This window comes from Macadamia integrifolia, chromosome 11 (assembly GCF_013358625.1).
Source record: "Macadamia integrifolia cultivar HAES 741 chromosome 11, SCU_Mint_v3, whole genome shotgun sequence".
NCBI classification, from domain to species: Eukaryota; Viridiplantae; Streptophyta; class Magnoliopsida; order Proteales; family Proteaceae; genus Macadamia; species Macadamia integrifolia.
In genome coordinates, this window is record NC_056567.1 from 26,800,849 (window position 1) to 26,816,976 (window position 16,128).

Genomic DNA, 16,128 nt, shown 5'->3' on the forward strand with positions numbered 1-16,128 from the left:
TGATTCTGATTTTGTATGCTTTAACAGGTCTGATCTTCTAATAACAATAAACAGAAAATAAATATAGAAAAAGAAGAATCGATGGAGGGTTGAGAAGGGTGAAAGAGAATAAATGAATGGGTATCTCACCCCTCAGGTTTTGGGTATCACACCCCTCAAAGATTTAGGCATCTCACCTCTCAATAACAGTTTTTTTAGCTAAAGAGTAATCACTTAATAATTCATTCATTCAAGTCTCCAATTATGAGTACATAGACATGGAGTAGAACTAACTAATAGTCCATATAGGACTTTACAACCAACTAATGGTCTAATGGGCCTTTATTGAATTAAATAGAAACTAATTAAACTAATGAATAAAATCCCGTTTTCCTACCTTCTACCCATATTTGAGGCCTATTAAAGTGGGCCATTTCAAAGAAAACCTATGGGATCAAAGGCCCAACACATACATAACACAACTCAAGACTTATTTGCAATAAAATAAGCCCAAGTGACTTATCTACATCACCCCCCCCCTTTTTTTCTTCCCCTTCAATCCTTTCGTTAATTTTTCTTATTGTTCTGATGCAGATCAAAGCTTGAAGAAGAGAACAAAACTAAGAGTCAGAAAATAATGTCCACGAAAGTAATTTAGGTCCATATCTCTTATTTTAGTTCCCTTTTTTTAGGAAAGTCAGGAGATTTAGTTTCCTATTTGGTTCCTTTACTGTTAGTCAAGTAGTTTCTATTTTTATGGCTTAGGCTAGTTTCCTTTTTTGTGTTCAGTTGTGAATTTTTATTTTATTCTTACTTGGTTAGCAAGTTAGACACAAATTGGAAAGTCTTATTTCAGTCCATTAGTTTCCTTTGTTATGTCTTTGTGGACCAAGCAATGTAGAACTATTTAAAGGCCACCAATTATAATGAAAAGACAGGTTTGAGTTAAACAAAAAAGAATGGTTTATGCTGTAAGACCAAGAAAAGATAGAGGAACCAACCATGGCAAGAAAGATCTGACCAAACAGTTTCACTTCTAAGACAAAGCAACACAGAACTAGCAGCAGAAAGGGATGAACTGGATGTATTAGATCAAAATGATCATAACTGATTCAACTGGCATCAAGAAGCCACCTTCAGCCAAACTCTACTAGAGTACCACTTGTACCAGAACACAGTACACCCCTCAGATATTGAGCAGCCAGTGAATTGAGCTGTCTATTGGTAATGAAGTCTAAACTTTGACTACTAAAAATCCAGTGGCAGGTTAGCTCAAATAGGGTAATAATTAGAATAGTCAGAGGAGAAAGTCCATAATCCAGTGAGGGAAACTTTAGCACAACAACTAAGATAGGTCAGAAACTGTAGTTGATGGATTATTTCAGGAAGTAGGAAGGAACTGTAAAGCTTGACAAAAAAAATGAGAACAAAATAGTAGTATTCTGAGAAATCCTACTGTAACTAAGAAAACTTGAAAGCAAAACATTATTTGTAGAAATTGACTCGCAGAACAAAAACAGAAGCTCAGGAAGAATAGAATCGCAATTTACGAGTTATTTGATTGCAGATTAACAGCACAGGTCAAGCATTAAAAGCACTAGCAGATTCTGAAGCTACGAGCAAGTACAGAACTGAAATTGATAGAAGGATTCAGAGATCAAAACATAACTTTAGACAGAACTAAAACAGGAGTTAAAAATCAAACTGAAGACAACCTAGCAGAATATGACAGAAGCAAACCGAATGGAAAGATGAACAGAATAGCTTAGCCACAGGATATAGCTGCTTTCAGATATGACCTAATTTTCAGCTACCAGCAAGGATCTAAGTATTGGTATTGGGTATCATATCAGAGGGTAATTTCAAGAGATGTATCATATCATATCGTATCGAAGATGGTCAAGATGCACATAGAAATACACTGTTAGAGCAAAAAACATTATAAATAAGCAATATATAACATGTATCATGATTAGACACTAAAATGGAGAACAACATATAACAAAACAAATGCATTCAATTGAATTGTTATAAAGATGAGGTTTCTTACATGTAGTAACAGTCTATCTACCATGAAGGGTGCCAGGTGGTTCAAACTCATATGTGAAAGAGTCTTCAGGTCAGGTATGTAAGCAACTAGGATGATGTTGTGCACATACCGAACATAAGCACAATACTAACCCCAGCCGAAATAGTGATGGTAATGTGTCTGCCACTTAAAGTAGAATTGCGTGTACTGCTCTAGAGTGGCCAATGGCAGTAAAGTATTGAGTTGTGGTCGTGCCTGACCATGTCAATAACTTCCATACCCCGAAGATGCCCCATGCCCATAACCCGAATAAGCCCCTGAAGAAACATATTGTCCATGGCCTGATAAAGCACCAGCATGATCTGAACTCATGCTCATTGAGACAATTACCCCACGCCCCTCATAAAGACATCATCGTCATGTGGATCAAGGGTATGTTTACCCTTCCAATTGTAACCTTGTCGCTTTGGGCAGGCACCATGATCCTCATTTTGGGTTGGATACACCTCACACCACCACCACCACCACCACCATCACCATCATCATCACCACTATCCCACTGGGTTCATACTCAGCAGCTGACCTCGTCCTCCTAATATCACCATCATCAAAGCTACTAGCACTCTGCTCTTATGCTTGTGTTTGATCATCATCCATTTGTATAATGATCTCTATAATTGGATCAGATGCAGTTGTTTGCCAGTCCTCACTCAACCAATCCATCACAAATACCCTATCAGTGTACTATATCAATACTCTAATTGGATCTTCTTCATCAAGTATGTGGTTGATGTCAATTGGATTGAAATCTATTCCATCCCCTTCTTTCTCCAACTCCAAATATTTCATCTACAACTTCAGTGCATATACGCTAACTTCTTCAATTGTGCATAACTGACATTAGGGGTGCAACAAGGCCTTTTTTTTTTGAAAACCCAAGTCCAACCTATCCCCAAGCTCAGCCTGGCCCGACCCTTGGTCGAAATATTTCAGCACAAGCCCGGCCTTACTGGGCTCAAGGATTTTATCATTAGACCATTTGGTTAGTCTAATAATAACTAACTTTCTTTTAAATAAATAGGCCCCAAGGAGAGTGAACTTATGATCTCTTAATTGTAAAGTGTCGGTCCTTGCCAACTAAGCTATCCCCTTGGAGTTAATAACCAATTTTGAAAAAATCCACCATCTTTTCCTCTTTTTTATAGACTTGCATTCCCTTGAATTTGTTGATTTAAATAGCAACAACTCAATTCCCAACCAAATTATATATATACAGGTCGGGCTAGAGGTAGGCCGGGCCAGCCTCAAACCAGGCCCAACCCGACCCTAACTCAGGCCTGCGAACCCCTCGGGTGTTTTCTCTTCCTCCTCCATTTGAGGTCTAATCTGCTCTCAGTGTCCCACCGTCCCTTGGTCTTCGGTGGTTTAGTCCCAAACCACATCCCGAGGCATAGGTTTGTTACTTGACATGCTCTCTCCTAGGGTTAGCCCATCCTTGCTCTCCTCCAAGCTAGGTCCATTGCTCCTACAACCTCATGTATCTTCTGTTGGAGCAGGTCCTAGGTGATTCTAAATCTAGAGTTTCAAAGCTGTTTGAGTCAGATTTCAAGGGCCGCAGTTTTATCTCCCACCTTGGCTCTACCGTGACTCATTATCAAAGGTGAAAAAACATAAGTTTCTGAAATTACACATAATAACAGATTATATAAAATTATATTTACTCAAAATCCCCTTTCCTTCTGAATTTGTTTTACTTCATTCAAATTGTTATTCTAAAACCATAAAAACCTTCTCGAATTTAGATTAAAATTTGCCCCATAATAATTTATTATGTCCCATCGGGTCCTCATTGAATTGAGAATTTACGGAATTCCCACTATACTCTTAATTTGCGTTATTCATCATTCTTGTGAACCTATAATTACCTGGGATTGCATTATATTCAAAGTAAACTAGGTGAACAATTTGTAAAGTTCCCTTGTATAAGATACATCCACCGTGTACTATTATTCTAAGCTCTCTTATGTATTCTCAAGCTTACAATGCAATAGTTACCATGGTTTTTGAATTGCATAACAACAAATTAATGATCAAGCAAAACGGAAGATCAGCCCCTAGACAAAATCATGATTTAATTCTTCAGACAACATTGGAAAGAGGGAAAACAAGAGACAGTGGAAGAAAAATTACCTGTTGTATCTTTCAAAAACGAGAACAATCAGAGGGCTAGGATGGAACGCGAAGCTCTCCCATTCCAAGCAATTGATCTCTTTTACCCAGGTATCATCAATCTCTCCTTCCCAGTCAATCTCAACACCATCCTCTGCAACCACATTCCTAATCGGATGCTTCTCAAAGTACTCAGAAGCTCGAATCCCCCACCCGACATCCGCATCCAATGGCCAATCTGGGTTGTCTTCCTCAACAACCACCGTCTTCCCTCTTACATTATCATCCTTATCATCGTCATCATCATCATCATCATCTTTTTCTTCTTCTTCTACTCTATCCTTAAAAACTTTCTTATCCCCAAAAGCTTCCGAATTTTTCTGTTTGATGGACGCAAAAGTTCGTTCCAGTGAGTCACGAACGAAATCCTCAACTGCGGATGCTTCGCTCCTCCTGCCACGCCTCGGCTTCCGAGGCTTCGTTGTAGGGAAGATTTCGCTGGAATTCTCAACAACTTGGTCATCAGGAATTTCTCTTTTTGGACGGCGACGTTTAGTCTTAGGCTTGGAATTAGGGTCTCGGTTTGGGTCTGAGGTTGCTGAGACAGTGAATAAAGGGAGACGTTTCAGGGTAAGGTTAGGGACTAGAGGAGAAGAGGAGATGGAGTGTGGAGGGAAGTAAGAGTTAGGGATAGGGTTTTGAGAGAAGGAAGGGTGAAAGACGGGATTAAGGTTCATTGTAGAGTAGTTACTGAAGGATGTTGGGAAAGTTGATAGGAGAGGCATTTTCCCGCTCTGCCTCTGTTGCTGAGTCTCTGCTACCACTCCAGTGGCTGTGGTAAAAGGAAAAGATACAAAACTATTAAACAAATGGAAAAAGGTTGGATATACGATAAGCTAGCATTGAGCAACATATCCTTACTTGATAATACTCATCATTTGCCGTGACTGATGCTGACTATTAACTTACCTTATACTGATGGCATACCTATTCTTCTTCCAAAATTTTTACAGTGAACAAGAGAATTAGTGCTATGCTGCTACATCTAGAAAGAAAGCTTAATTTTTTGAATCAAATTAAAGTTCCACAAGGTAGATCAAAAAGGGTCATTAGAGCTAGAAGCATGATTAACAGAAGACAGGGAAGTATAATATGGAGATCTTAAAAAAGAAAATTTACCTGTTAAAGTGGGAGCCCAAGGCCATCCATCCATCCATCCATCCACCTTTACAGAGATAAAAAGAGGGATTAAATTACACAATGGCTTTAGTTTCAGCAGTTGAAAACACAGTCAAGAAGGGATGGATAATGGATTCCACTGTTTAGTGGTAGAATGGTGGATAAGCTTAGAAACTCTTTCTTAAACACTTAAAAAGCATGAGGCAACAGTTTTATTTTAAAATAGGATAAGAGATTGCTATCCTACTAGCGCAGCTTTAGGTCAATGCATGAACCAATGAGAGAGTGCATGTGAGCATCTTTGGCAAATGGGGTAATACAGTCTTTTCGTACCTAATGTGCTTATGTGTGTACCTACGTTAGTAGGTAGTGTTCTTTTTATCATTAAAATATTTTCAATTTGTTATGGTATTAGTGGGGAAATAATAGAGTGCAACTTCTCTCTCTCTCTCTCTCTCTCTCTCTCTCTCTCTCTCTCCTACCTACTTTGGATATGTGAGTTCCATGTGAATGTTATCTTTTTTCAAGACCTTTATTGGTGTGACATGTAGATTATTTTCCACACAGACAGTGCAGAAAATCCTGTCATTGCTAACTTACAAAGAAATTAGATTGATTGGCTCAGTACGTGATGTTGTGGAAAAACTTAAATCATATTTATTCTTTTTTCTACCTCTTCTTCTAAGCATAAAATAATGCCAAATTTTTGTTTCCATGTCCATCTTTATAGGTATAAATAGTGGATTTGCACGGTGGGTTTTAATTTTATTCCGTTGAAGATGTAACCTTACATCACATATGACTAAGTTCGATAACAATTTTTCACCAGCGTGTCTACTTCTTGAGTTGGAATTAGATGAAAAAACATAATAGGCAAAAAATAAAAAAAAAACAAAAAATTTGTGTGCACACTTCGTTTTCAAGTATAAGCCTTAGCAAGATCTTTGTAGGAGTCCACTCACAAGCTATTTCAGGAGTTATCACTTTTATATTCCAAATACCACCAACCACATTACTGATATCTTGGTCTAGAAGGCCTTGTCGCTCACGTGTGTGACATCATGGTATGTTTCCACTCCATAGTTAGCCACTCTTTCGTGACTCCTTGAGTCCTACACGTTCTTATTATTAAATTTTTGATTACCCTCCAACCCCCCCCCCAAAAAAAGAAAGTTATTACAGGTAATTCACGTTCCTTAATGAGAATCTAATGACTGCTCCTGTTTTTCGGAATAAAATTTAGAATAAAGTAATATAATTGTAATAATTTTAATAAAAGTATATAGTAATATAAACGCCCTGTAGAACAAGAAGTAGCTCGATCTCAGCACGCACTTAAAACATTGAGGTATGAATAAACTAGGGTGCATAAAAAATCATTTTCACCTCAAGCTGAAGTTGGAAAAGGATTTTACAAGATTAAAAAGGTCCATTGAGCGCCACAGGGCTGTTTCATATTGAAATATTAAAAAAGAATATAATTTTTCCTGATTCCTTACTGTTAGAAATAGATAATTCGGTTCGATTCAATGTTTTTAATGACAAAACCGAATCCAAAAAAAAAAACCTGATACTTTGGTTTCATTCAATTTTGAACAACTGGGTTCAATTGGCCAGGGCTCCGGGTTTCGAAAATCTAGGCCTAACCTAGGATCCCTAAGGGGGTGTTTGGTTCGGTAAATCAAATGGTGTATGTATCGGATATGAATGTCAATCTTTTGATAGACATTCTCCTAAATTATGTTTCTTTCTGAAAAATCGTTTGGTTGCCTTGAGGCTAATACATGTTTCTCGCGGGTTGAGATATTGGCTTCCGTAGAAAACTTCTTTTCGCTTTCTCCTTTTATACTAGGTGGTAAAAAGGTTGCTCAAATCTGAGTTTAAGTGTTGAGGTAAACTTAGAATTGGAACACATCCTTTGTAATATGGTCATTCATGGGAAGTAGGGTGCTCACTTATGAGGGTCATCCTAGTGGAACCAAACAACTCCAAAATTTAAGAATTATCATTCTAAAGAATGTCAGCCCAAAGATTTACCAAACCAAACACCCCCTAAGACTTCAGCCTAGTCCTGTTTTTGTCATTTTCATACATTTAATATATTAAATCAGTGATGTATATTCTATGTAAACTATGATACTGAATCCATGGCCTTTATTTTGCACAATCTTTACATACATATTTAATTCATGTTCCTATATAAGAGAAAAAAAAGCTACTCCGTCGTGCACTACTGTACCCACACACGGGGTGGCAAAATGATCATTCTGCCCCATTCCTATTGGATGTTTGGGCGTGAACTTGGTGTAGGGGTCACACAATCAAGTGGTGTTTTGTTGAAACAGGCACGTTTGTAGTGTGCACTACAGAGTAGCGCAGATCCAAGGGTTGGGAACCCTCAGACACGTAACCCAAGAGATGGATGCACACAAAAAGTGCTCCCAACCCTTAGATCTACCCTACATGCGATGTCGCGCAACAGAGGATCTCGGTTCGGTGTTTTGTCTCCCTCTTACATATATATGCATATAGGAAAATGATTGTTTAGAGCCGATTATGTTGTAGGCAGCAGTCCCACCGTAATAGTTACTGTGAATAATAATTAGGCCAAAGCCAAAAATCCCATTCAACTAAAACAAGAGGAGCAGAAGCCCAGATCCAAGATCTTCAACATACTGGGGAATGGAGAAGGAGAGAGCCCAGACATCATGCCTAAGGCAAGGCAATGCCCATTTATTAATATTGTGGAATACATAATCACTCATTAAACCTGGCAATCCTTGAAAGTTGGATCTGTGACAAACAATGGGGCCCAAGAAGATGCTATAGGTCTTATAGCCCATTTTATATTGGTACATGTCTTGTACCTTTACCTTTCTATTCATAAAGATGGAAGGAAGTCGAGGACTGAGGAGGACTTCCAATGGAGTTTTCTTGGGCATGGTTAGAGCACTTTCTTCAGTCATGTCCACAGGATCATCAAAAGGTTTTTGGAACTCGAACCCATGGAGCAAACGGGCAAGCATCATATGCATGGTCTGAAGGGCAAACGAGATTCCCAGGCACGATCTCATACCTGACCCGAATGGAATCAACTCAAAACTCTTACCCCTTACATCCACATCTACATGGTTTGTTAGAAATATTTCTGGTAGGAATTCCAAAGGGTTAGACCATATGTTGGGGTCTCGATGTATCTTCCAAACATTCATGAGCACTCGGGTCCTTGATTGGATCCTAAATCCACCAACATTACAATCTTCTATGGCTTCACGTGGTACCAAGAGTGGAGCCATTGGGTATAGGCGAAGGGTTTCCTTGACTATTGTATGGAGATAGGGAAGGTTACAAATGTCTGTCTCATCCACATTTCTATCCTTGCTGACCTGCTTATCTATTTCATCTTGAGCCTTCTTTAGCAGTTGTTGGTTGTTCAATAGCAAGGAAAAAGCCCACAAGGATATCGCGGTGGTGTCTGTGGCAGCTAATATCATACCTTGCACAAATATGAATGTAAGTAAAAGTGTTAAAATCAAATCAAAATTGTTTATCGAAATTGAATCGAGCTCTTTAAATTAAAATCATGAAATCTTTTCATAATAATTCGATTTTGATTTTAACTGATTTAAACGGAATCAAATCATTTAAAATATATTAATATATACATAGTAAGTTAAGTCATTCATTATTAGAATGAACAATAATATTAAGAATAAATAAATCTCATGAAAATAATTAAAAGATATTCAAAATTTTTGAATAAAAAATTTAAAACTTAATAAAATATTTTAAAATCAATCAAACCTTTTAAAGTTCGACTTGGTTTCGATCTCACTAAACCCTAGTCCAAGACATGATCCAACAAGCTCATATCAGTTCCAGTCAGTACAATTTCAACAGTTCTGGCTGGCTTTTGACACCCCTAACAAGGAGGGACACTAGAGTTGCTACATGCATATGTTGAACTCTAACATCTTTTATTTCTCCCTCGTTTAGCCTTAGTCTGATTAGACTCGTTAACTAACGTATTGTTTACATGCAAGGGTGTTAAATGGCTTGGTTTCAATGTAAACAATGTAGTTTCAGTGCAAAATTTTAGGTAAAATCAAAATCAAACTAGTTAATCAACAGTTTTTTTTTTTTAATTAATTAATTTATTTATTTTTAATATCAAAACTAATAAGATATTAAAATGAACTTAAAAAACTAAACCGGTGAAAACCAATATAACCAGATAAGATAATGATACTACTCCAAAATTCATAATAGAACATATTGTTTTCATACTTCGGAATATATTTACATGATAAATCAAAAGGAAACCTATAAAAAACCGAAATCAAAGTACCCTTATTGAATCATTGGACTCGTTCATTCTTACACCGAAACCTATGAAATTGAGCTGAAAGTAGTTTAAATTGATCAATCGACAAGCCTGTTTCAATTCGAGGATAGGAGATTGATTTTCCATGCAAAAGCAATTAATCATCCAACATTGGATGTGAGTAGCCTAATATGAAGGCTTATAAAGACTTGGGAACCCTCTCCTTATGGATTAGGTTTTTAGGATGAATTCAACCCAAGTCCCAATAGAAGAGAAGAATGAGGAGGGTATAGACTATAGAATATGATGGATAAGCCCTAACTGAAGTTAGAAAGATATTATACCATAGAAGTAGCCTTGACAACACTGTCGCGGGGGTGACCATGGAATTGAGGATCCTCTTCAAGCATCGACAACATCACATCCATGAAGTCTTGTTGATCATGATTACCATGATCATCCTTCTTCTCTGCATAATATTGTCTCTTCTCCCTATGTTCTTGGAGCCATCTCTCAGTAATCACATCCATCTCCTTGGCAATCCTCTTCATAACCCTTTCCGCCCCTTAGAAACCAATCCATCCAAGAAAAGGAATAGCATCTGATGCAACTGAGACCACTGAATATAAAGAAGTCAATTATGGTCTTCTGGATCCTGTCAACCTCTTGGTTGCAGTCGCCCATTTGAACCACTCTAAATAGCTCTTTTCAACAATCATCTTAAGAACAACATTCACGGTTAGATCACAAAACAATCTATTCATTTCAACCTTAATTTGATTATCTTTGTTCTTCATCCAAAGCCCATGTAAGTCCTTCATACAACTCTCAATCCCAATCATTAGTAGATCTCATCTCAGGATGATTTGCTTGAAACCCTTGTTGTAGAAAAAGAGAATCAGCTAACCTAACTTCAAGCTTAGCAGTTGATAGAGCATCTCTGAGTGCCTCAGCCTCCATAGCAGCGGCAGAAAACCCATAGCAATGCTTAAACTTTACAACCATAAAATGACCCCCGTGATCTTTGATGATGACAACCCTACCACCAAGAGAGCTGTCAGCCTTCCAAGAGCCATCAATATGTATAAAACCTGATTTAACAAAGATTCTAGCCCACATTGGAAATTAAAGGAACAAGATCAATGGGATATTAGCTCGAGCCCTCCCTATTGAGAGCCCCAATCGTACCTCTACAACTGTATGTTGAAAAGCTTGTCATTGCTTGTTGGGATTTGTTAATGTATGGAAAGGAAGGAGAGGGATTGAAGAAGGTTTTGGAAGAAGGGGAAGAGCTTATTGCTTTTCCTATACAACCAACCCTAACCTGGAATACCATAGAGCAGAATATGCCCTAATTTCTGATGCCCTAGTAAAGGGATTGAGATGGAAGATGGGTGAAAGGGGAATCCCTTCATCCACTATTTAAATCAATTTGAGTTTTTTTAATGTTAATACCATTAAAGGGTAATTTGGTCATTTTAATTTTATAAGTTTTAGTTTAATAACTTATAAGGGTAAAATGGTCTTTTCGTTCAACCACGGACAACAGAATCACACCATCAGGTTTTATGGGACTTCAAGTAATTTTTTCAAACTTTTAACGTCTCAAGCAATCTGGCCAAGTAATTTTGCTAATATTTTTTTTCTGATAAAATTAGAATAATTAAAGATATTAGGGTTTTAGACTTTCCAAATGTGCCAAAGAACTTTTCATTAAAAAAGAAAAAAACTGCCAAAGAAGGGTCTCATCTAGTTATGGGAAATTAATAGAAATCTTCATAAAAGAGGAGAAATTTTCCTTGTATTACCTTGAATAATCCTAGAGTCTAAAAGAGAGGCAAACCAACAATTAAAGCAAATTCACATATGAATAGAGCATGAGCAAGGCACAAGGAATCTCGAACATGGATTAAGATATTGGTATCGGACAGTGTCAACACCAATCCGATCCTAACCCTGATTGGCCTATATTACACAGATTTAACTTTTGAGAGAGAGAGAGAGAGAGGCATTGTGTATTATCAGAGTTAAAATATTACAAAACGAAATGACAGCAAAGTACATTGATCCTTTTTTCTTCATTTAAATTTTAAAAATATTTGAAAAGAAGGATAAAGGCACTTTTTAGTCATCAAGACTTTAACAGGTGTCGATAAACGAGAAAATCGAGTTGTGCATGAAGTAAGTGGCAGTAAGTGATATGAGAGTCCCACTTCACGTCAGTGGAGATTCAACCATTGAATGAATACTTAAAGCAAGATCACACGGCACAGGTTGATCTGCTTGTAAAAATCAAACGATTGGACTTCCAAGGCATACTTTTTTCTTTGAAGACTTTTGAGGCATGCATGGAAGAATTCAAAATTGTCTGCGGGGAACAGTGGGGTACAGTTTCCATCTATCTGTTCGGTCGGGGGTCGGCCAAAGCCGAACGGGTTTGATCGAAGGTCCTCATCTCGATTGGGAGTTTGGTCAAAGCTGAACAAACCTGACCGAAGGTCCTTACCTCGGACGTTGCTCAGGCTAAGGCCGAGCCAAGCTGACCAAAGGTCTTTACCTTGGTCGGGGTTAAGGCTAAGGCCGAGCCGATCTGACCGAAGGTCCTCACCTCGGTCGGGGGCTCAAGCTAAGGCCGATCAGATCTGACCGAAGGTCCTCACCTCGGTCGGGGTCTCGGACAAGGCCGAGCCGAACTGATCGAAGGTCCTTTCCTCGGACGATGCTCAGGCAAGGCCGAGCCGAACTGACCGTAGGTCCTTGCCTCGGATTGGGAGTTCGGCCAAAGCCGAGCAGACCTGACCAAAGGTCTTCACCTCGGTTGGGAGTTCGGCCAAAGCTGAACGGACCTGTCTGAAGGTCCCCCACCTCGGTTGGGAGTTCGGCCAAAGCTGAACGGACCTGACCGAAGGTCCTTACCTCGGTCGGGAGCTCAAGCTAAGGCCGAGCCAATCTGACTGAAGGTCCTCACCTCGGACGGGGGCTCAGGCTAAGGCCGAGCCGAACTGATTGAAGGTCTTCACATCGGCTGACTGAAGCTCTCGGTTGCTAGTAGAACTAAAGCCGAAGGAATAAAGCCGAAGGTAGGAAAAAGAGGAAAAAATTACAATTACGAAAAATTTGGTTACTCCCACAGAAAGAGGCCTAGGTATGGGGTTTTTGGCAGCAACAAAAGGTATAGGAGGAGATGTTATATTCTTCTTTGCAATCCAAGACTAAAGAAAATCATGAATTTGCTTCTTCAGCTGCTACCCATAGTTGGGCCATTAGCTCTACTTATTGTCTTCTACCATCTATGGGTCTTCTTCACAAAGGGTACCCACATTAAGAAGAGCAAGGCAGTAGTAGTGGCTTCACCAGAGCCACCAGGAGCATGGCCCATAATCGGCCACCTCCTTCAACTATCAACCCCTCAGCCCCTCTTCCGAACGCTCGCCGCCATGGCTGAGAAGCATGGACCCGCCTTCATCGTCCGATTCGGTGTTCATCCAACACTAGTAATCTCCAGCTGGGAATTGGCCAAGGAGTGCTTCACTACCAACGATAAGGCCCTTGCAAGCCGTCCAAGAAGTGCTTCTGGTAACTACTTGACCTATAATTATGCAATGTTTGGGTTCGCACCCTATGGATCCTATTGGCGTGAGGTACGCAAGTTGGTGGTGCTTGAACTACTCTCCACCCGCAGACTTGAATCTCTCAAGCACATCAAATATGCAGAGATCGAGCACTGTATGAAGGACTTACATGGGCTTTGTGTGAAGAATAAAGGTAATCAAATCAAGGTTGAAATGAATAGATTGTTTTGTGATCTAACCATGAATATTGTTCTTAAGATGGTTGTTGGGAAGAGCTATTTTAGAGTGGTTGAAGTGGGCGAGTGCAACCAAGAGGTTGACAGGATCCAGAAGACTATAATTGACTTCTTTAGATTCACTGGAGCCTCAGTTGCATCAGATGCTGTTCCTTTTCTTGGATGGATTGGTTTCAAAGGGGAGGAAAGGGCTATGAAGAGGATTGCCAAGGAGATGGATGTGATTACTGAGAGATGGCTCCAAGAACATAGGGAGAAGAGACAATATTATGCAGAGAAGAAGGATGAACAAGACTTCATGGATGTGATGTTGTCGATGCTTGAAGAGGATCCTCAGTTCCATGGTCACCCCCGTGACACTGTTGTCAAGGCTACTTCTATGGTATAATATCTAACTTCAGTTAGGGTTTATTCATCCTCATCCTACCCTTTTGTTGGGATTTGGGTAGAAATCATTCTTAAAACCTAACCCTTAAGGAGTGGGTTCCCAAGTCTCTATAAGCCTTCATATCATGCTACTTAGATCTATGTTGGATGATTATTAATTGCTTTTGCATGGAACTCCAATCTCCTATCCTGGAATTGAAGCAGAGGTGACAATTGGTCAATTTGGACTTGTTTCAGTTCAATTCCACTGGTTTCGATGTGAGAATGAGCGAGGTCCAAAACATGATTCAACAAGGGTTCTCTGGTTTCGGTTTTTTATCGGGGTTGGGGTTCATTAGTTTCAATTTATCATGTAAATATATTCATGAAAAAAATTTATTTTATTATGAATTTTTTACTATTATTGGTTTCTTATTGGGTTATATTGGTTTCGGTTTTTTGTTTTTTAAGTTCATTTTAATGTCTTATCGGTTTTGATATTAAAGGAAAAAAAACACTCAAATTGTTAATTAAATGGTTCAATCTTGATTTTACCTAAGATTTTGGACTGAACCGAACTATTTACATCGAAATCAAGTTGTTTAACACCCTTGCATGTAAACGGTATGTTAGTTAAAGGGGCCTAATCAGACTTGGGTCAAATGAAGGAGAAATAAGAGAAGCTAGAGTTCTTGGGGTTGTCAGCATGTAGCAACTCCGTCGTGCCTCCTTGTTAGGGGTGTCAAAAGCTAGCCCGAACTGATGAAATTGAACTGACTGAAACTGATATGAGCTTGTTGGATCATGTATTAGACTAGGGTTTTATGAGATCGAAACCAAGCTGAACTTTAAACGGTTTGATTTTGGTTTTAAAAGGTTTTATTAAGTTTTAAAATTTTTACTCAAAAGGTTTGAATATCTTTTTTTTTTATTTTTTTTTATTGAGATTTGTTTATTCTTAATATGATTATTCATTCTAAAAATGAATGACTTAACTTACTATTTATATATTAATATATTTTAAATGGTTTGATTCGGTGTAAACCATTTAAAACCAAAATTGAATTATCTATCAAATGATTTCATGATTTTGATTTGATTTTGACACCTTTGCTTACATTCATATTTGTGCAGGGTATGATATTAGCTGCCACAGACACCACCGCAGTATCCTTGTCATGGGCTCTTTCCTTGCTACTGAACAACCAACAAGTGCTAAAGAAAGCTCAAGATGAAATAGATAAGCTGGTCAACAAGGATAGAAATGTGGATGAGAAAGATATTTGTAACCTTCCATATCTCCATGCAGTAGTAAAGGAAACCTTTCGTCTATACCCAGTGGCTCCACTCTTGATACCTCATGAAGCCATAGAAGATTGTAATGTTGGTGGATTTAGGATCCGATCAAGGACCCGAGTGCTCGTGAATGTTTGGAAGATACATCGAGACCCCAACATATGGTCTAAGCCTTTGGAATTCCAGCCAGAAAGATTTCTAACAAACCATGTAGATGTGGATGTAAGGGGTAAGAATTTTGAGTTGATTCCATTCGGGTCGGGTAGGAGATCATGCCCGGGAATCTCGTTTGCCCTTCAAACCATGCACATGATGCTTGCCCGTTTGCTTCATGGGTTCGAGTTGCAGAAACCTTTTGATGAACCTGTGGACATGACTGAAGAAGGTGGTCTAACCATGCCCAAGAAAACTCCATTGGAAGTTCTCCTCAGTCCTCGACTTCCTTCTCATCTCTATGAATAGAAAGGTACAAGACATGTATCAATATAAAATGGGCTATAAGACCTATAGCAGGTTCTTGGGCTCCCATTTTTGTCATAGATCCAACTTTCAAGGATTGTAAAGCCCACTATATGATGGGGCACTATTTGATAAGTGATCATATGTGTTCCAGAATTTTAATAAATGGGCCTTGACTTACTTTAGGCATGGTGTCGGGGCTTTCTCCTTCTCCATTCCCCAGTATGTTGAATATCTTGGATCTGGGCTTCTGCTCCTCTTGTTTTAGTTGAAAGGATTTTGGCTTTGGCCTAATTATTATTTACAGTACCTCTCATTCTGGGACTGCTGCCTACAACATGATCGGCTCTAAACAACCATTTTCCCATATATATATATATATATATGTAATAGGGAGACAAAACATGGACTGGATCCTCTGTCGCGTGACATGGTGTGTAACGCAGATCAAAGGGTTGGGAGTACCTTATGGGGTGTTTGGTTCGGTAAATCAAATGGTGTATGTGTTGGATATGAATG

The 16,128-nt window shown here is 38.8% G+C and overlaps 2 protein-coding genes across 3 annotated transcripts in view; one reads left to right on the forward strand and one right to left on the reverse strand.

Moving 5' to 3' along the window:
* LOC122093571 (thioredoxin-like fold domain-containing protein MRL7, chloroplastic) overlaps positions 1 to 5,032 on the reverse strand; it is a 39,732-nt gene extending 34,700 nt beyond the window's left edge. The window contains exon 1 of one of the 2 annotated variants that reach the window (XM_042663927.1): positions 4,199 to 5,032. In XM_042663927.1, coding sequence (XP_042519861.1) covers positions 4,199 to 4,962 — 764 coding nt within the window. In that variant the 5' untranslated portion in view covers positions 4,963 to 5,032. The remainder of the gene's footprint in view (positions 1 to 4,198) is intronic. The other variant, XM_042663926.1, reaches the window with a different exon arrangement.
* Positions 5,033 to 12,904: 7,872 nt separating this feature from the next.
* LOC122093030 (cytochrome P450 CYP82D47-like) lies at positions 12,905 to 15,711 on the forward strand. The gene is made up of 2 exons (XM_042663298.1): positions 12,905 to 13,870; positions 14,989 to 15,711. Exons 1-2 carry the CDS (start codon positions 12,905 to 12,907, stop codon positions 15,610 to 15,612), a joined length of 1,590 nt encoding a protein of 529 aa, XP_042519232.1. The 3' UTR covers positions 15,613 to 15,711.
* The last annotated feature ends 417 nt before the right edge of the window (positions 15,712 to 16,128 follow it).

What these genes read in the sequence shown, in the direction of transcription:
- LOC122093030 (XM_042663298.1), top strand. Translation starts at nt 12,905, where the DNA reads ATGAATTTGCTTCTTCAGCTGCTACCCATAGTTGGGCCATTAGCTCTA. An exon ending in TTGTCAAGGCTACTTCTATG is followed by an intron (nt 13,871 to 14,988) that starts GTATAATATCTA and finishes ATATTTGTGCAG; the next exon opens with GGTATGATATTAGCTGCCAC.